This window comes from Dipteris shenzhenensis, chromosome 1 (genome assembly GCF_047967505.1).
Source record: "Dipteris shenzhenensis isolate YYH24624 ecotype China chromosome 1, Dip_SZ_1.0, whole genome shotgun sequence".
NCBI classification, from domain to species: domain Eukaryota; kingdom Viridiplantae; phylum Streptophyta; class Polypodiopsida; order Gleicheniales; family Dipteridaceae; genus Dipteris; species Dipteris shenzhenensis.
The window spans coordinates 31,916,464-31,931,367 of record NC_141596.1 but is presented as its reverse complement, the minus strand read 5'-3'; the positions used below and the strand labels follow the sequence as shown (position 1 = coordinate 31,931,367).

Below are 14,904 nucleotides of genomic sequence, written 5' to 3'. Positions count from 1 at the left end.
CCAAGTTGTCTACAGTAAACCACACCTTCGGGACTCCACTGTCTGACGTCACCGAGGCTGATGTCAATGTCTCGAGCGCGGCCCCATGAAAGACAAAATGGCTCTATACTCCTTGGGGAGGCCTAGGAAGCACAACATAATGGGGATACCTTAAGGCTTAGTGTGTGATGATGCATCATCTAATATCATCCAGTATGAAAAGGTGGGATGAAAAAACCTAATGAGGTCCAAGGTAAACTAGGCTCTGATTCACCAAGACGACTAGACCCAATCTCAAACCTGTGGTTGCGTGGGGGTAAGGCACACAAATGTGCTCCACCACCATGCCTCTTTCTCAATCTTGAAGGAAGAGAGAAGCTTTCTATACCTATTGTTTGTCCTCTGGGGACAAAGAGATCCAGATGGTTGAGGGTATCAAGGATGCTAGCATATGAACCCCTCTTGGCGACACCAAAAGGTTAGCTTCTAAATCTCTACCCCTTTGTCAAACAAAAGCGCTGCCTACTAGCACAAGAAAGAAAGAAGAGGGCCCAACAAGTCCAATAGGGGTCTCACATGGTTGGTTTAAAACTTGCAACATTGATCTCACAAAGCAACGGATAGAATACGACTTCCACTTTGAGATGGTGAGATTTATTTCTTATTTTATCATCCTCCTACAATAAAGCATTTACATTCTCTAAAACAATTGACTAATTGAAACCCTTTGATTTATAAGTTTATTCTCAAATACTCGGAAAATTCACTCACATCAAGGATTGTAATCCATAGTAAACAAACAAATCAAAAGAGTATGCCAAAGGGATAGTTTGTTGGCAAACAAAGTTAATAAAATGATGCTGCGAGAGCAATACGCACATAGTGACCACAAAACATGTTTCCCAAGGGTTGAAAGGTGTCAAACAAAAACGGCCCACTTCCAAACAATTTTTTTTAGTTCCTTTTTTTCTCCCCTTTTTTTTTTTGAGTTTGTTTGGTGTGGCTCTTGTTCCCCCCCCTCCTTGGAGATTGTATGGTCACCTCCCCATCTGTGACCTCCCATATGAGGAGAGTTTTCTAGTTTTTTGGGAGAGAAAAGGGGGGCGGCGGGGGGGGGGGGGGGGGGGGGGGGCGGAAGGGGCGGGGGCAGGATGAAGCAATGTGGCTGCCACATGGGCAGCACTTTGGTTGCCATGTGGGCAGCATACAAGCAATCAAAAGAGATCACATGGGGCTGCCACATGGACAGCACGAGCTGCCATGTGGGCAGCACAAAGGTGAACTTACCTGGTAGGTTAGTGGAGCATTGGTGGACTGCAACAGCTCGAAGATGCCATGCAAGCAGTATGGCTGGATGGAGGACGCTGTACAGAACTGAGGCAGTGGCTCTGGAGCAGAAGCAGGTCTGTGATAGAGGTGAGAACATTGCAGGAACATGGCGGATCTGTACGGCAGTCCGCAGGACCCTGGACAGAGCATTGACAGGGTGTTTAGGGCCTGGACATGGCCTAAACAAAGGTGAGAATGGGAGGACTGAAAGGTGCCTGTATTGGGCAGGTCTTGGGCCTGCAGCAGCCCCCGATTTGGGGCAGAAATGGGCCTGGACCACTGGCTGTGTGCCACATGGCCTGGCGGCTGGGTATAGACCTGGTTGGGCTGGTCAAAGCTGGCCAACCAGGGTCGGCTGGACAGAGCAGCAAGGTTGGCCAGGGGCTGTTTGGTCGGCCTATTTCCCCTACTGGATTGGCTGATTTGGGGGCTCCTAGCCCCTACAAAAGGAGAGTCCTTGGGGCTCATTTTGGCATCCACTAGAGCAGCAGATCAGCAGCAGACTGGAGCAGTATACCAGTAGTCTTTGGGCCTACATCCAGAAGGACAAAGGGGCTGAGGAACTGCAGACATAGCTTGGAAGGGGCTGCACATCTAGGCTGTCTTGCAGGACAGCAAGGTGCAGGGATCAAGGCACGGTGACTAAAGTCTACAAAATCTCGACGAGGAGCACGCATGCTTAGGGATCTAGAAGTGCCATAGAGGTAGTAGGACAACACCTTTTGGTGAGGACAGAGGACCACAATTTGGTGGGACTCTCGACTCCTTTTTTATTGTGTCCTTTTGGACAGAAATATATTTTGTTGGTTCTATATCTGGAGCATTGTCTATTCACTGGCTTGCACACATGTATCTTTAAAGTACACATAAGTAAAGGAGTTTTGAATTTCATTGTACTAACACTTCTGTGTGAATTCCTGGGTTATCAATCAGTCTTCCGCTTCAGGTACCCTCTATTGGGATTTCTAATATGGTATCAGCGCTCTGATCAGAAGTTCAGCAGGGGGAAATCAACTTCGACGTCTGAAGGACAGTACCTTTTCAAGGGAGGCTTGTTTAACTCTCTCTCTTCTCAGTTCATTGCCATGGCCCAGAGATATCCTATTCCTAATTTTGGGAAAACAGGTAAGTTGGATGGGACTAATTTTGGGAACACAAGTAAGTTGGATGGGAGGCTTGTTTAACTCTCTCTCTTCTCAGTTCATTGCCATGGCCCAGAGATATCCTATTCCTAATTTTGGGAACACAGGTAAGTTGGATGGGACTAATTACCCATTGTGGAAGATGAAAGTCCAAAGCCATGTAGTATTGAGAGAGATGTGGGAGATTGCAACAGGTGGAGAGGTAATGCCTCAACCCACAGTGACTCCAGCTATAGCGACTACCCCGGAATTGATTGTACTGGCAGATGCCGTGTTAGTGAAAGCCTGGTAACTTCGTGATGTGGAGGCATTGGCACCACAGCAGATGCAGTAGTTCCTCTTCCTTCGAGGCCTAGACCACTTTGAGGGACATGTACGAGCTGAACAACGAGGTGAGGATTCTAGACCTAGAGACGGAGCTCTATGGCATCAACATGGCTGAGAGGGATCCAGTATAGGATCACATCACTAAGATGAAGGTGGTGAGTGATCGGTTGTCAACAGTTCGTCGATATGACCAACATGGCTAGGCTATTGCTTGGCATGCCTACGAGGAGCTACAACAATTTCATGACTACGTTTATTGCAGAGCAAAGGGCATATTCGAGGAGCTGGTACCATTGCTTCTACAACAAGAGGCTCGAGCGAAGAAATACGACGCATTCGATAACAAAGCCCCTATAGCTCAGGACGAAAGCAAAGGCAAGGGAAAGGATAAGCCTGGTAAAGGCAACCCCAAGAAAGACAAGTCTAATGATGGAGCAGACTCTTCAGATGAAAAAAACAAGAAGAAGAGGAAGCACAAGAAAAAGTGCTCCTATTGTGACGAGTCAGGTCATTTTGCGAAGAATTGATAAAAGAAGAAGCAGATCAAAAGAAGGGGATCAGTCAGATTTAGAGTCAGAGAATGTAGCTAATGGGGTGGTTACAGGAGCGCTTTTCTAGGTCACATTTCCAGGTGTTGCTGAGATAAGATATATAGACCACGGTGTTACGGTGAGAATGTCTAGCATTGAGAGATGGTCAGATGAGGAGTCGGAAACCTTTGTGAAGGTGAAGGACAGTGACGAGTGCTTGGAGTCATCCATGTGCTCTACTCATATTGCCGACACCGAGGAGGATTCTTCGGTAGGACCTATGGATTTAGAGTCAGATGCATGCTATGACTTAGAGAGGGACATCACAAAACTACACATGGAAGCTGATGGTCCACGTAATCTGGATTAATGCTTGGGATTTGAGTCCTAGAGTATGTTGTTTTGTTACAGACCTTGCCAAATGAATGACGGGTTGAAACATACCTGAGAGCATGGCCGGGCTGTTCACCCACCATCAGAGGGATAGTTGGAGGATGCTAGCACCTAGATTGCTGGAGTTCAAAGGCGGGAACGTGACTATAGGAGGTGGTGCCATCTAGTGCTACCAAAGATGGAACTGCGTACTAGGGTGCTTGTGCAGGATTGGACTTGGTGGAATAGGAGCCACTCAATGAAAATCCAATAATCGGCATTGGCACTAGAGTATTCCAAAGGGCTACGACATGGGAGCTCCTGGAGCATCTTCATCGACAAGTTGGCATCGCGCCAAGATGTGTCAGGTAACCTCCCCATCTATAAGCCCCCATATGAGGAGAGAATGGGAGGGTGAGCCAAGAAGTGATGTGGCTGCCGCATGGGCAGCACTTTGGCGGCCGTGTGAGCAGCATACTAGCAATCAAAAGAGATGACATAGGGCTACCACATGGACAGCACATGAGCTTGCCACGTGGGAGCACAAAGATGAACTTACCTGGCAGGTTAGTGGAACCTTAATGCACTGCAACAGCTTGAAGATGCCATGTAAGCAGTACGGCTGGATGGAGGAGGTTGTACGGAACTGAGGCGATGGATCTGGAGCAGAAATGGGTCTGCAATAGAGGCGAGAACACTGCAGGAACATGGCGGATCTGTACGGCAGTCTGCAGGACCATGGGCGGAGCATTGACAGGGTGTTTAGGCCTGGACATGGCCTATACAAAGGAAAGAATGGCAGAGCTAAGAGGCACCTGTATGGGCAGGTCTTGGCCCTGCACAGCCCCTAATTTAGGGCAGGGCCTGGACAACTGGCTGTGTGCCACCATCTGGATATAGACCTGGTTGGTCTGGTCAAAGCCAGCTAACCAGGGTCAGCTGGACAGATCAGTAAAGCCAGCCAGTGGGGGGCTGTTTGATCGGCCTATTTCTCCTACTGGGTCAGCTGATTTGGGGGTTCCCCAGCCCCTATAAAAGGGGAGCCCTTGGGGCTCATTTTGCGATCACTACAGCAGCAGATTAGGAGCAGACTGGAGCAGCAGACCAGCTTGGAAGGGCCTGCACACCTAGGCTGTCTTCCAGGGCAGCAAGGTGCAGGGATCAAGGCACGGTGACTAAATTCTACAGAAGCTCGACGAGGAGCACGCAAGATTGGGGATTAGAAGTACCATGGAGGTATTACAAAACCTTTTGGTAAGGATAGAGGACCACCATTTGGTGGGATTCTGGCCTCCTTTTGTATTGTGTCCTTTTGGACGGAAATATATTTTGTTGGTTCTATATCTCTGGAGCACTAGCTTGCACACATGTATGTTTGAGTACACATTAGTAAAGAAGTTTCGGATTCCATTGTATAAACACTTCTGTGTGAATTTCTGGGACATCTATCAGTCTTCCACTGCGGGTACCCTCTGTTGGGCTTTCTAACTCTCCCTCCCCCCTCTTCTTATTTTTTCCTCCCCAAAAAAACTTCTTTTAAGCAAGAAAGAAACGGCCAAGAGCAAAGCACTCAAGGCACAAATACATCATGGATAGCATGGGAAACAAGCAGCTCTTTTCACAGGCTGTTTCAGATGCAGCCTGCTCTTGAGTCATCTCCGCTAACCTCTCCTTCCCTTCCTGTCCAGCCACTATTGTGCTGTCCTTTGTGGACATTGCATGTCTTGTGCCCCATTGGATAGTTTGGGGATTTTGGAAGCCCAGGTTGGCTGTTTTGGACAGCCAACTAGTGCTGCCTCGTACCTTTTCCATTGTGGACCATTCCTCTCTCAGTCTCTTCCCTATCTTGAAATAATCATTTATAATGTGTGTGCACGCGCAAGCACGCGTGCACTGCACATTGTATGTGTGTGTGACTATAAGTGTGTGCATGTGTGTGAAATGATGTGATATGATATTATTAATGTCCATTGGAGACCAACAGGACTATAGCACAAAGGAGAATCCATTGAAAAAAAACATGTTGCAGCTCTAAAAATAGCTGTCAACAAGAATGGTTCATATGTTTGCATCCCCGAGCATTCTTGCGTGTATGTATACTCCGTCCAAGACTTTACTGCAATGTGCTAATACCTCCTTGATGTAAGCGCCTATCCTCTTCGGCGGCTGGTCAAAGAGGATGAGCAACTTTTAAAGCAGGTTTTTAATTTACTCTCCAAACTTGAGTTTCTTTCATCAGGTATTTCCAAGTCTTTTCCATTTGCAAACTTAGGTTGATCACAAAGTATAAAAAGTCTAACCTATTAACATGATGTTGGCGTTGCATGTGTGGACATCTTTCATTTGTATTGCTCTTTGATATCTTGATAGGCTCAATAGGTGAGAAGTGTGTGGCGTTCGTCCTCTATATCCCGTGATGAGCATAAGCTGCAAACCTGATCCTCTAGTGATACATTTTTCCATATGTTTTGTTGTCCGTCAGATGGGATGGGGCATGTCGTTCTAGGAACCTCCACCAGAAGTCTTGAGAGTTGTTACTAAACAAAATGTTTATTAACTCCTCGTTCAGGCGAACGAAAGTTTGCTACTTTCGACGAACTAGACGACAATACTCATGTATCGTCTCTGCCTTAATCGGAAGATGATGCTTTAGTTTCGAGTAAGAGTCGTTGACGTAAAGCCTTATACTCGTCATCATACCAACTATTGCAGGGTACTAACTCAAGAGGTGGGAGACGTGTGGATCAAGTGGTGTGTAGGAAAGTGTGTAGGACGGTCTCATATAAAGAGCATGTAATCAGGTCGGCTTTATCCTCTAAGAACGGTATGTGGTCAATGTCTATGAGTAAGTCAAGAGGCATGTGGAGTACTTGGTTTAATTTGTGATCAAAGTGTACGTCATGGTATGTAGTGTGTGTGAGTGGCATAGTAGTGTGCAATGTTGGCAATGGTGTGGATATACCAAAAAACAGATAGGTGTGGTCTGCTCCTAGTAGTGTTTGTTGGAACACTGAAAGGAAAGAGTAGAGTTGACACAAAATCAGAATACTTGCTTATAGAATGAAGAAGAAAGAGGTCCTTAAGTAGGCACCTCATACAAGGTCACTGACATCACTGATGACCTCAAAGCTCCACAATCATCTCCTCAATCTGCTCCTAGATTCACTCAATCATCCTATGTGGCTTTTCCACCACCTAACTGTGCTTGTGGGCACCTAACTGTGCCTCTAGCACTCACACATAGAAACATAAGGTGTGCCTGAGGCATACACCTTGAGATATCCCAACAAACCCCCCCTCAAGGGAATGCCTCAAGCTATGTCAAGGATACATCTAGTCTCATAGTTTCTCATGCCATCTCATGGTGGTCAAGGATAAATCTATGGCTAGGTTCTCATGCTAGCAAGGGTTTCCTTGGGTGTAAGGTAAACAGAAAGGGATACAAACAGACCTTCCAATGGTTATCTCTCCTACATGTACATGCACACAATGTCTGTAGGAGGTACCATGGAACAAACATACACATGGCCTACATCATAAGGTGACCAGAGGTGTTTACAAACACACACAACACAATAATTTATTTTCATTCATTTTGGAGGACTATCCAGGCTGAGTACCTTGACATAAAAAGAGAGATCTGGAGCATACATAGAGATGAGTTTAAAATGCATAATCTTCATGGGATGCCTCATCTTGTGGAGGCAAAATATCCATGTCAAGGCAAGGTCTTACCACATGGGCAGTGTCTAGTGCCTTATAAGATGGTACTATGATAGAACAAGTGGATCTGAAAGTCATATCCTTCAAGAGAACAATTATCTTGTCATCTCCATAGTTGTGTAGAGAAGCATATCTTAAGTATCTGAGCTTCATCTTTTTCTTGTACTTGGAGTCAAATAAAAGTGCCATGAGAGGGTAGATCTCTGTAGTTGCTTCCTTTTTGGCAACCATTGTTTTGGCAATCTTCAACAAGGAAGTCAGTTTGGCATTTTCATCCTTTGTAGCATAACAAGACATTGCTTTATGTTTTGGCTTTTCACATATTTTGCATAAGCAAGCCATGAGAGGCTCTAACCCAAGTATTGGGTAGTGTCTTCTCTCTTACAGGGCTTAGAATAACAATTGAAATGCTTCAAAATATAAGCATTTAATGTAGCAAATAGTAGTGACTAGATTTCAAACAATGATGCTTCCTTTTACATGCTTCATAGAAGTGGATGAAATGAACACTTTCCAATCACAACCAGGTCTAGCAAATCAAAGAAAAACTGAAGCAACACTTGTAATGAAGTTATTGAAAACTTCAAAAGACCAGAAATGCTAGAGTAGCATTTTATGTAGCATCATCTTCAAAACTTGTCCAAAACTGTCAAAAATGAAAAGCTGAACTTGGAGGGCTTGTAGCTCACTCTTCAAAGCAAGGAAAAGAGGGCTTTTTGAAGCAAAAGAAAGCTCATATACCAGAGAAGGTCCAGCACAGAGGTTGGACGAAATGGTGCGCACTTTTGCCCGGGAGAGTTACTACAGGCTGAAACTGAGTTTTGACGATTTCTCCCTCGTTACTGAACCAAATGACTTGAAAAATGGCTCAAAATCTTCGTCTTGAGGTCGCCCATCTACTCCTAAGAGGGCTCAGGCAATGGCGGAGCAGGCAGGGAGTATTGAGCAACAGAAGAAATTCGCTGTTTGGAGAATGGCAGCCACCACGGACGTTTTTTCTTCAATTGCTTGCAGGTGGAAGTTCGCCCATACTAGAGGAGTTTCCAGCTCAGAGGGTTTGGGCAATGGTCGTTTGTAGGTGGAGAACCAAGCTCTCAAAGATTTTGGGAAGAAAGAGAAAAATGGAGAAGAAGAAGATGAAGAAGAAGATGATGATGTGGCAGAAATGGGCTCAAGGGGGATCAAATGGCTCTCATACCATGTTGGAATACTGAAAGGAAAGAGTAGAGTTGACACAAAATCAGAATACTTGCTTATAGAATGAAGAAGAAAGAGGTCCTTAAGTAGGCACCTCATACAAGGTCACTGACATCACTGATGACCTCAAAGCTCCACAATCATCTCCTCAATCTGCTCCTAGATTCACTCAATCATCCTATGTGGCTTTTCCACCACCTAACTGTGCTTGTGGGCACCTAACTGTGCCTCTAGCACTCACACATAGAAACATAAGGTGTGCCTGAGGCATACACCTTGAGATATCCCAACAGTGTTGGTAAGACGGAAAAGTCAATCATGTAAAGTGAAGGCAGGAGTTCCCATGAGATAGTCAACTATGGTGGAGTATCCCCATGCAAGAAACAAGTGAACCCGCTTGAGCAGGGCCAACAATCCAGGCCATCATAGATGATAAGATCATGCATCTCGCCCATGTCTAGTAATTCACGTCCATAGGATGTGACTTGAGGCCCATCTATCTGCGGAGACTCGAGACATCCCAACCTTGCCTATATCAAACATCTGGTAATAAGATAGAATCATCACGAAAAATATAGGAGTGATACCTGGTGTGTACCTATCCTCACCTTGAAGTGCCCAACAAGGAGAACTTCCCTGTGGCTCAAGAAATTCATGATGTTTGGATAGAGGGCTGCATGTGGTGAGGTCTCAGCCTCTGAAGTCCTGGGCAGAAAAAGCATACTGCGACGAAGAGGTCCTCGATACAAACCCATAGAAGCCCTACGTGTGTATCTCATCTCTCAATGGAGATCGCCTCATAAGGGATGATCGATACAGTATTTCCACTCCTACCAATCCTCGGACTCCTCTTGTCTCCCGGGATTCATCCCGGTAATCTGCCTCCCATGTGTATTCACTAGCAAAAGAGGTGACAGAGTTCTTTGCAGAGCACTTCACGATGCCAGATGTGGCAGTGTATGGAGCACATCGTGTGGGTAGAATAGAAGAAGGTACGACTGGTAAAAGAGCCATTGTATGCACAGTGATGGACACAACAAAACGTGACATCATTTTGGACAGCAGTAGAGTATACCTCAAGGGCTCCCCTTTCTATGTCAGTGAGGACCGCACCCCAAAACAGCAAGAAATAAGAAGGAAGCAATACAATGAGAGGCTCAAGCGACAGGGGAAAATCCCTCCAATGGAGGAGACTATCAAATAGGGATGCGAGACCCATGGGACTCACAAGTCCTTACAAGTAATGTTTTGGAATTGCAGAGGATTCCCCTGGAACAAGGGAATTAGTATCAATGCTTTCATACAAGATGCAGACATCATTTTCCTTGGAGAAACATGGGAGAGCGAAATTTGCGGGATTCCAGACGTACCAGGATACATGGTGCATACCGTGTATGAGAAACAGATAGGGAAAAGAGGTCAAGGTGGTGTAGCATGCATGTATCAGGAACATTTGGCAGAAAAGATCAGTTTCTACAGAGCCGACAAATACAAGAGGTTTATATGGCTGAAAGTCGAAGGCGCATGCCCTCTCTTCATTGCAGGTTGCTATATACCACATCATGACTCTCCCTTTTATGGCAGGAATGGAATAGACACCAGTGATGCATTTGTAGCCTTATGCCTAGACATTGCTGAGTTGAAGGAAGTAGGTAAAGTCATAATACTGGGTGATCTCAATGCAAGAACTGGACAAATGCAATTTCAGCCGATCATGCATGATGAAATGGATAAAGAGGATGCAATCGAAGTGGATGACGGATGGTACAGGATCTCAGACGATAACACCATTAATGCACAAGGCAGAGCACTCAGAAGCATGATGAATGGTCTACATATGCCAATACTAAATGGAATGCAACTATTTCCCGGGACCAATGGGACTACATGTTTTTCGGCTAGTGGAGGGCACTTTGGCACATGTAGATGCATTACCTAACGTTCAGAGCCTCAAAATAGGAGCAAAACAGCCAGAGTCAGACCATCTCTCCCTGTGGCTCACCCTTAGTGTGCAGGCTGAAATCCCCACACAGAAAATTACAGCACATCCAAGAGGCTTCCGGGTGGATCAAGAGAAACAGAAAGAATATGCCATCACACTAGATGCAAAGCTGAATGCAATGGCAGTTACACCCACATGGGGAGCCCTCAAAGAGGCTATCTTGGACACCGCCACAAAGGTGTTTGGAGTAGCCCCCCAAGCAAGACAGAAATTGGTCAAAGGTCTACCATGTAAGAAATGGTACGATGAAGAGTGCAAGCAAATGCGCAAAGCATTGAAACACATTCCAAACACAAACTTGTACAGACAGAAGGAGAAACAATATAATGCTCTCACACGGAAAAAGAAGAGGCATTACATTCTAGAAAAGGAAAAATCTGATTTACTTACATTCATTAAAAATCCCAAGAAAGGTTGGAGGCATGTCAAGAGTCCGAAGAAAAAGATCATGGGGAATATATCAAATGAAGATATGATGGAATACGTCATTAAACTCTACAATCATGTCAATGCGACAGAAATGGGGACTGAAGAGATACCACTTGCTTCTCCCAATCCTTTTGCATTTGAAGACATAGAAACAGGGCTGAAAAAGATGGCCAATGGAAAAGCATCTGACCACATGTCTATGTGCGCTGAATTTCTAAAATGGACAGGAGACAAAGCAAGAGAGTGGCTATCACAGGTGTTAACACACGCTTTACAACATGGTTTCCCGCTTGATTGGCAGGAAAATTGGGTTCAGCCCCTTTTCAAGGGAGGCGACAGAAATTCAGTTACCAATTATCGAACTATAATGGTCAGCTCCACCCCAGCCAAACTTTTTAGTACAATACTTGAAGCAAAAATCAGCAGCTGGGCAGAAGAAGCCAAGAAAAGGGCTATTGGGCAAGCAGGCTTCCGCAAAGAACACAGAACTGCAGACCACCTCGTTACACTGAGGGTCCTCATGGATGAAAGCAGATTACACAGAAACACTCTACTCTGTTGCTTTGTTGATTTCAGAAAAGCATTTGATACAGTACCACGAGGAGGTTTATGGGATAGAATGCACATCCTGGAGGTCCCTCTGACACTCAGAGTGGGCATCTCCCGGATATATGAAAAAGTTCTATGCCGATTGAAGCAATCTCAGGGACTATTGACTGCATTTCAAAGCAACATGGGAGTCAAGCAAGGCTGCCCACTCTCACCCACTTTATTTGGGATATGCATTGACAGGCTAGAAGAACTTGTAAAAGAAGCTATGTCAACAGAAGACATACAAGGCCCCAAAATAGGAGTGTGGGTAATATTGTTACTGCTATATGCAGATGATATAGTTCTTTTTGCATATGATCCCGACCACATGCACAAACTATTACAGATATTGAAGACCTTTTGTCTAGAGAGCGGGCTGCAGGTAAATGTCAACAAAACCAAAATGATGGCAGTGTGCACCATTCAGCCTTTACATCCCCCAGACATTATATTCGATGGACAGCCCCTCGAATATGTCAATACTTTTAAATACCTAGGAATTGATATTCCAGCAGATCATAGATGGTGGCAATGTGTCCAAAGAAGACTAGACGCAGGCTGGGGCAAATACTATCACTTTGAAAATGACTGCAGGCACACCAACACTCGCAATTGGAAGATTCGGAACATTTTGTTTGATGCATATGTGGTTCAAACAATACTCTATGGAGTGGGGGAAGTATGGGGAGGCAGCATTCCCCCATCGACATGGAATGAGATCGAAAAAATGCAGAAGGCTTTCTTACGCCGCCACTTAGGTGTAAAGGCAACTACTCCATAGGTGCTACTATTAGAAACAGGCAGGAGACCTATCGAGTTCCATGCTATGGTTAGAGTACTGCAATACTTAGTGGAGGTACAACAAATGCAAACGGAAAGATTACCTCACAGGGCATGGATGGCCAGCATGAAACTTCAAAAGAACCATAAGAGCAAGATCATTTGCACAGGATGGGGGACAGATATAAGGAAGTGGTTCAGGAGATGGAATGTAGACTCATACCTGACTATGCCACCCGCAAGAATTGATATCCAAGAGTTTCAGATGTCCCTACTAAGCACTCTACAAACTCAATGGCTAACAACAAAGAAGAGGGTGAAGCTGGAGTATTACCAAGATCACATCAACCCCACATGTTGGTCCACATATATGACAAAAGAGGCCCCTGCTCAGGCATACATCAGCACTTCCATCCCCTTGCTCTATCGCAGAAATATTGCTAGATTCCGGACTAGATCTCACATGCTTGCAATTGAGAAGGGAGCGTGGTTGAATCTTCCGCGACATGCCTCAGATTTTGTGACTCTCAAACAGTGGAGACAGAGGCACATATAGCTCTGCAGTGTCCCAGTTATGCACACATTAGGGAGGACTACCGGAAGTTACTGGGAGACTCCACACACTTAACATCAGTCCTTTCCACTGCCTCGCCGGCAGCATTAGGATCTTTTGTTACCCGCCTCTTTTTGTACCGTCAAGAACTTGAAAATTCTTGACCCCTCCACACCGGAGGAGACTTTTCTTGTACACCGTTCGGGTCCCATGGGTCGTTTTCGGCCCCCCGTGGACGATAATAATTTCTACTTCTACTTCTACTAACTATCAGCAAAGGGCGCTCTGGACTCTGATGTGTCTCTATGTAAAAATCCATCTCTCGACCTGTGCAAGACTCTGAGAAATTCCTTGGACCTAACCATAAAATACCGTTGCAGTTCCAGACACTATACGTCAGGGTCTTAGTTCTCTGAATCTCAAAGACCTTGCCCTTCTATGTAGGGGGGCCACTGGATGCCTGTAGGGGACCTACCAAGAGCCGCACCTCTCGAACTACTACCCACTTCCCCTCCTTACGGGTGACATCCCACAACTCTCGGACTACTGCCCACTTCCCCTCCTTAGAAGCGACATCCCGTTGCTCTATGAGTGTATCCCTTTCCTCCACCTGAAGGGGTGTAAGGTCCTCATCTAAGTAGATCTTTGGGTGGGCACAGAAGGTTGATCGTCTACGCAGTGCCGCAAGGCGACGGGCCTAGGTGTCTCTGAAGCAAATGATGAAAGGTTGCTCTTGTTTGGGGTCCCATTCTATGCGCCAGGCTCCCTCGATCCCGTGCTCCAGAACTCCCAAGGTGGAATTCACGAAGCAAATCGTGTCATCCATGGGAGTAGTAGCTATGCGATGAATGCCACGTACTCTGATATTGAGAGTCTTACTAGCTCTCTGCTGCTGCTCCAAAATGGTGGCTGAAACGGTGGTCTTCGCAAGCTCCCCTTTCGCGACATCCACCCACCTAGAAGTCTCTGCAATGGCTGACTACATGGTGGCTATCTATGCCTCAATTGCCTTAACTGCTGGCCCACTGCAAAGGGCTGTCACCACGGCTACCACCTCCTTACGAAACTGTGATATCTCCTAGCTCAGACTATGGATGAGACGATCCTGCTCTGCCTCTCATGTGTGTAGGTGGTGTATCTCCATGTGTACATGGTCCCAGCAGTCAACTGTATGTAATCAAGACTGACCATTGGCTCAACCTGACCATTGAAAATTACTGGACGACACAAGCTATAGCTTCTAAGTCCCACTCGTGGGACTCAATGTGGGGGACTTTTTCCTTGATGTAATGAATCTTTTCTTTTATGCTCCTATCATGCTAGCCCTCAGGCAGTCCTCCTATACGTAGAACCCAAGTATTGGCAGCCCTGGTGATTTTATTGATTTTATTGTGCACTGCTGCTGAGATTTCTTTGACAACATTATATATGAATAATTATGTATACAATACTCTATATGCTATATATACTATGTATTTTACATTGATAAATAAAGTGTGTTTCTAGGTAAAGCTCCTATCAAAATTTCGAAACGCTTCTGTTGAAATCTATGAAAGCATTCATGAAATGTTTATTGAAACGATTCTGGTAACACTGAAAGAGCATACTGTGGGTTCTCTGTCTTGACCAAGACCTCCTCCATGGACACTCAAGTCAATTATCCAACTTTTGTATCTCACAGGCTCTTGTAAGCTGAAATACCTCAGACTATGTTGAACAGTAGCATGGTATGTACTTCACACCACTCTGTGCATTTTACAACCGTCTCTTAGATCAACTTTACAGGATGATTGCAGCATACCTGATCAATAATGTCATCAAGTGGATTGTTTGGTAGATCTAAAGACCTGATGGCATCCAAGCACTTGGCTTTCCTGTCTTGTGCCTTTTCGTACCTGATTAAAATACCAATTGTATTGATTCAAGCCCAACAACATATAGCAAGCCCCA

At 45.4% G+C, this 14,904-nt stretch overlaps 1 protein-coding gene across 2 annotated transcripts in view; it reads right to left on the bottom strand.

Moving 5' to 3' along the window:
• EMB1135 (RING/FYVE/PHD zinc finger superfamily protein) overlaps positions 1-14,904 on the bottom strand; it is a 182,471-nt gene that overhangs the window by 81,081 nt on the left and 86,486 nt on the right. For both annotated transcript variants that reach the window (XM_087374238.1, XM_087374244.1), the window contains exon 17: positions 14,756-14,849. In XM_087374238.1, the coding sequence (XP_087230364.1) occupies positions 14,756-14,849 (94 nt within the window). The remainder of the gene's footprint in view (positions 1-14,755; positions 14,850-14,904) is intronic.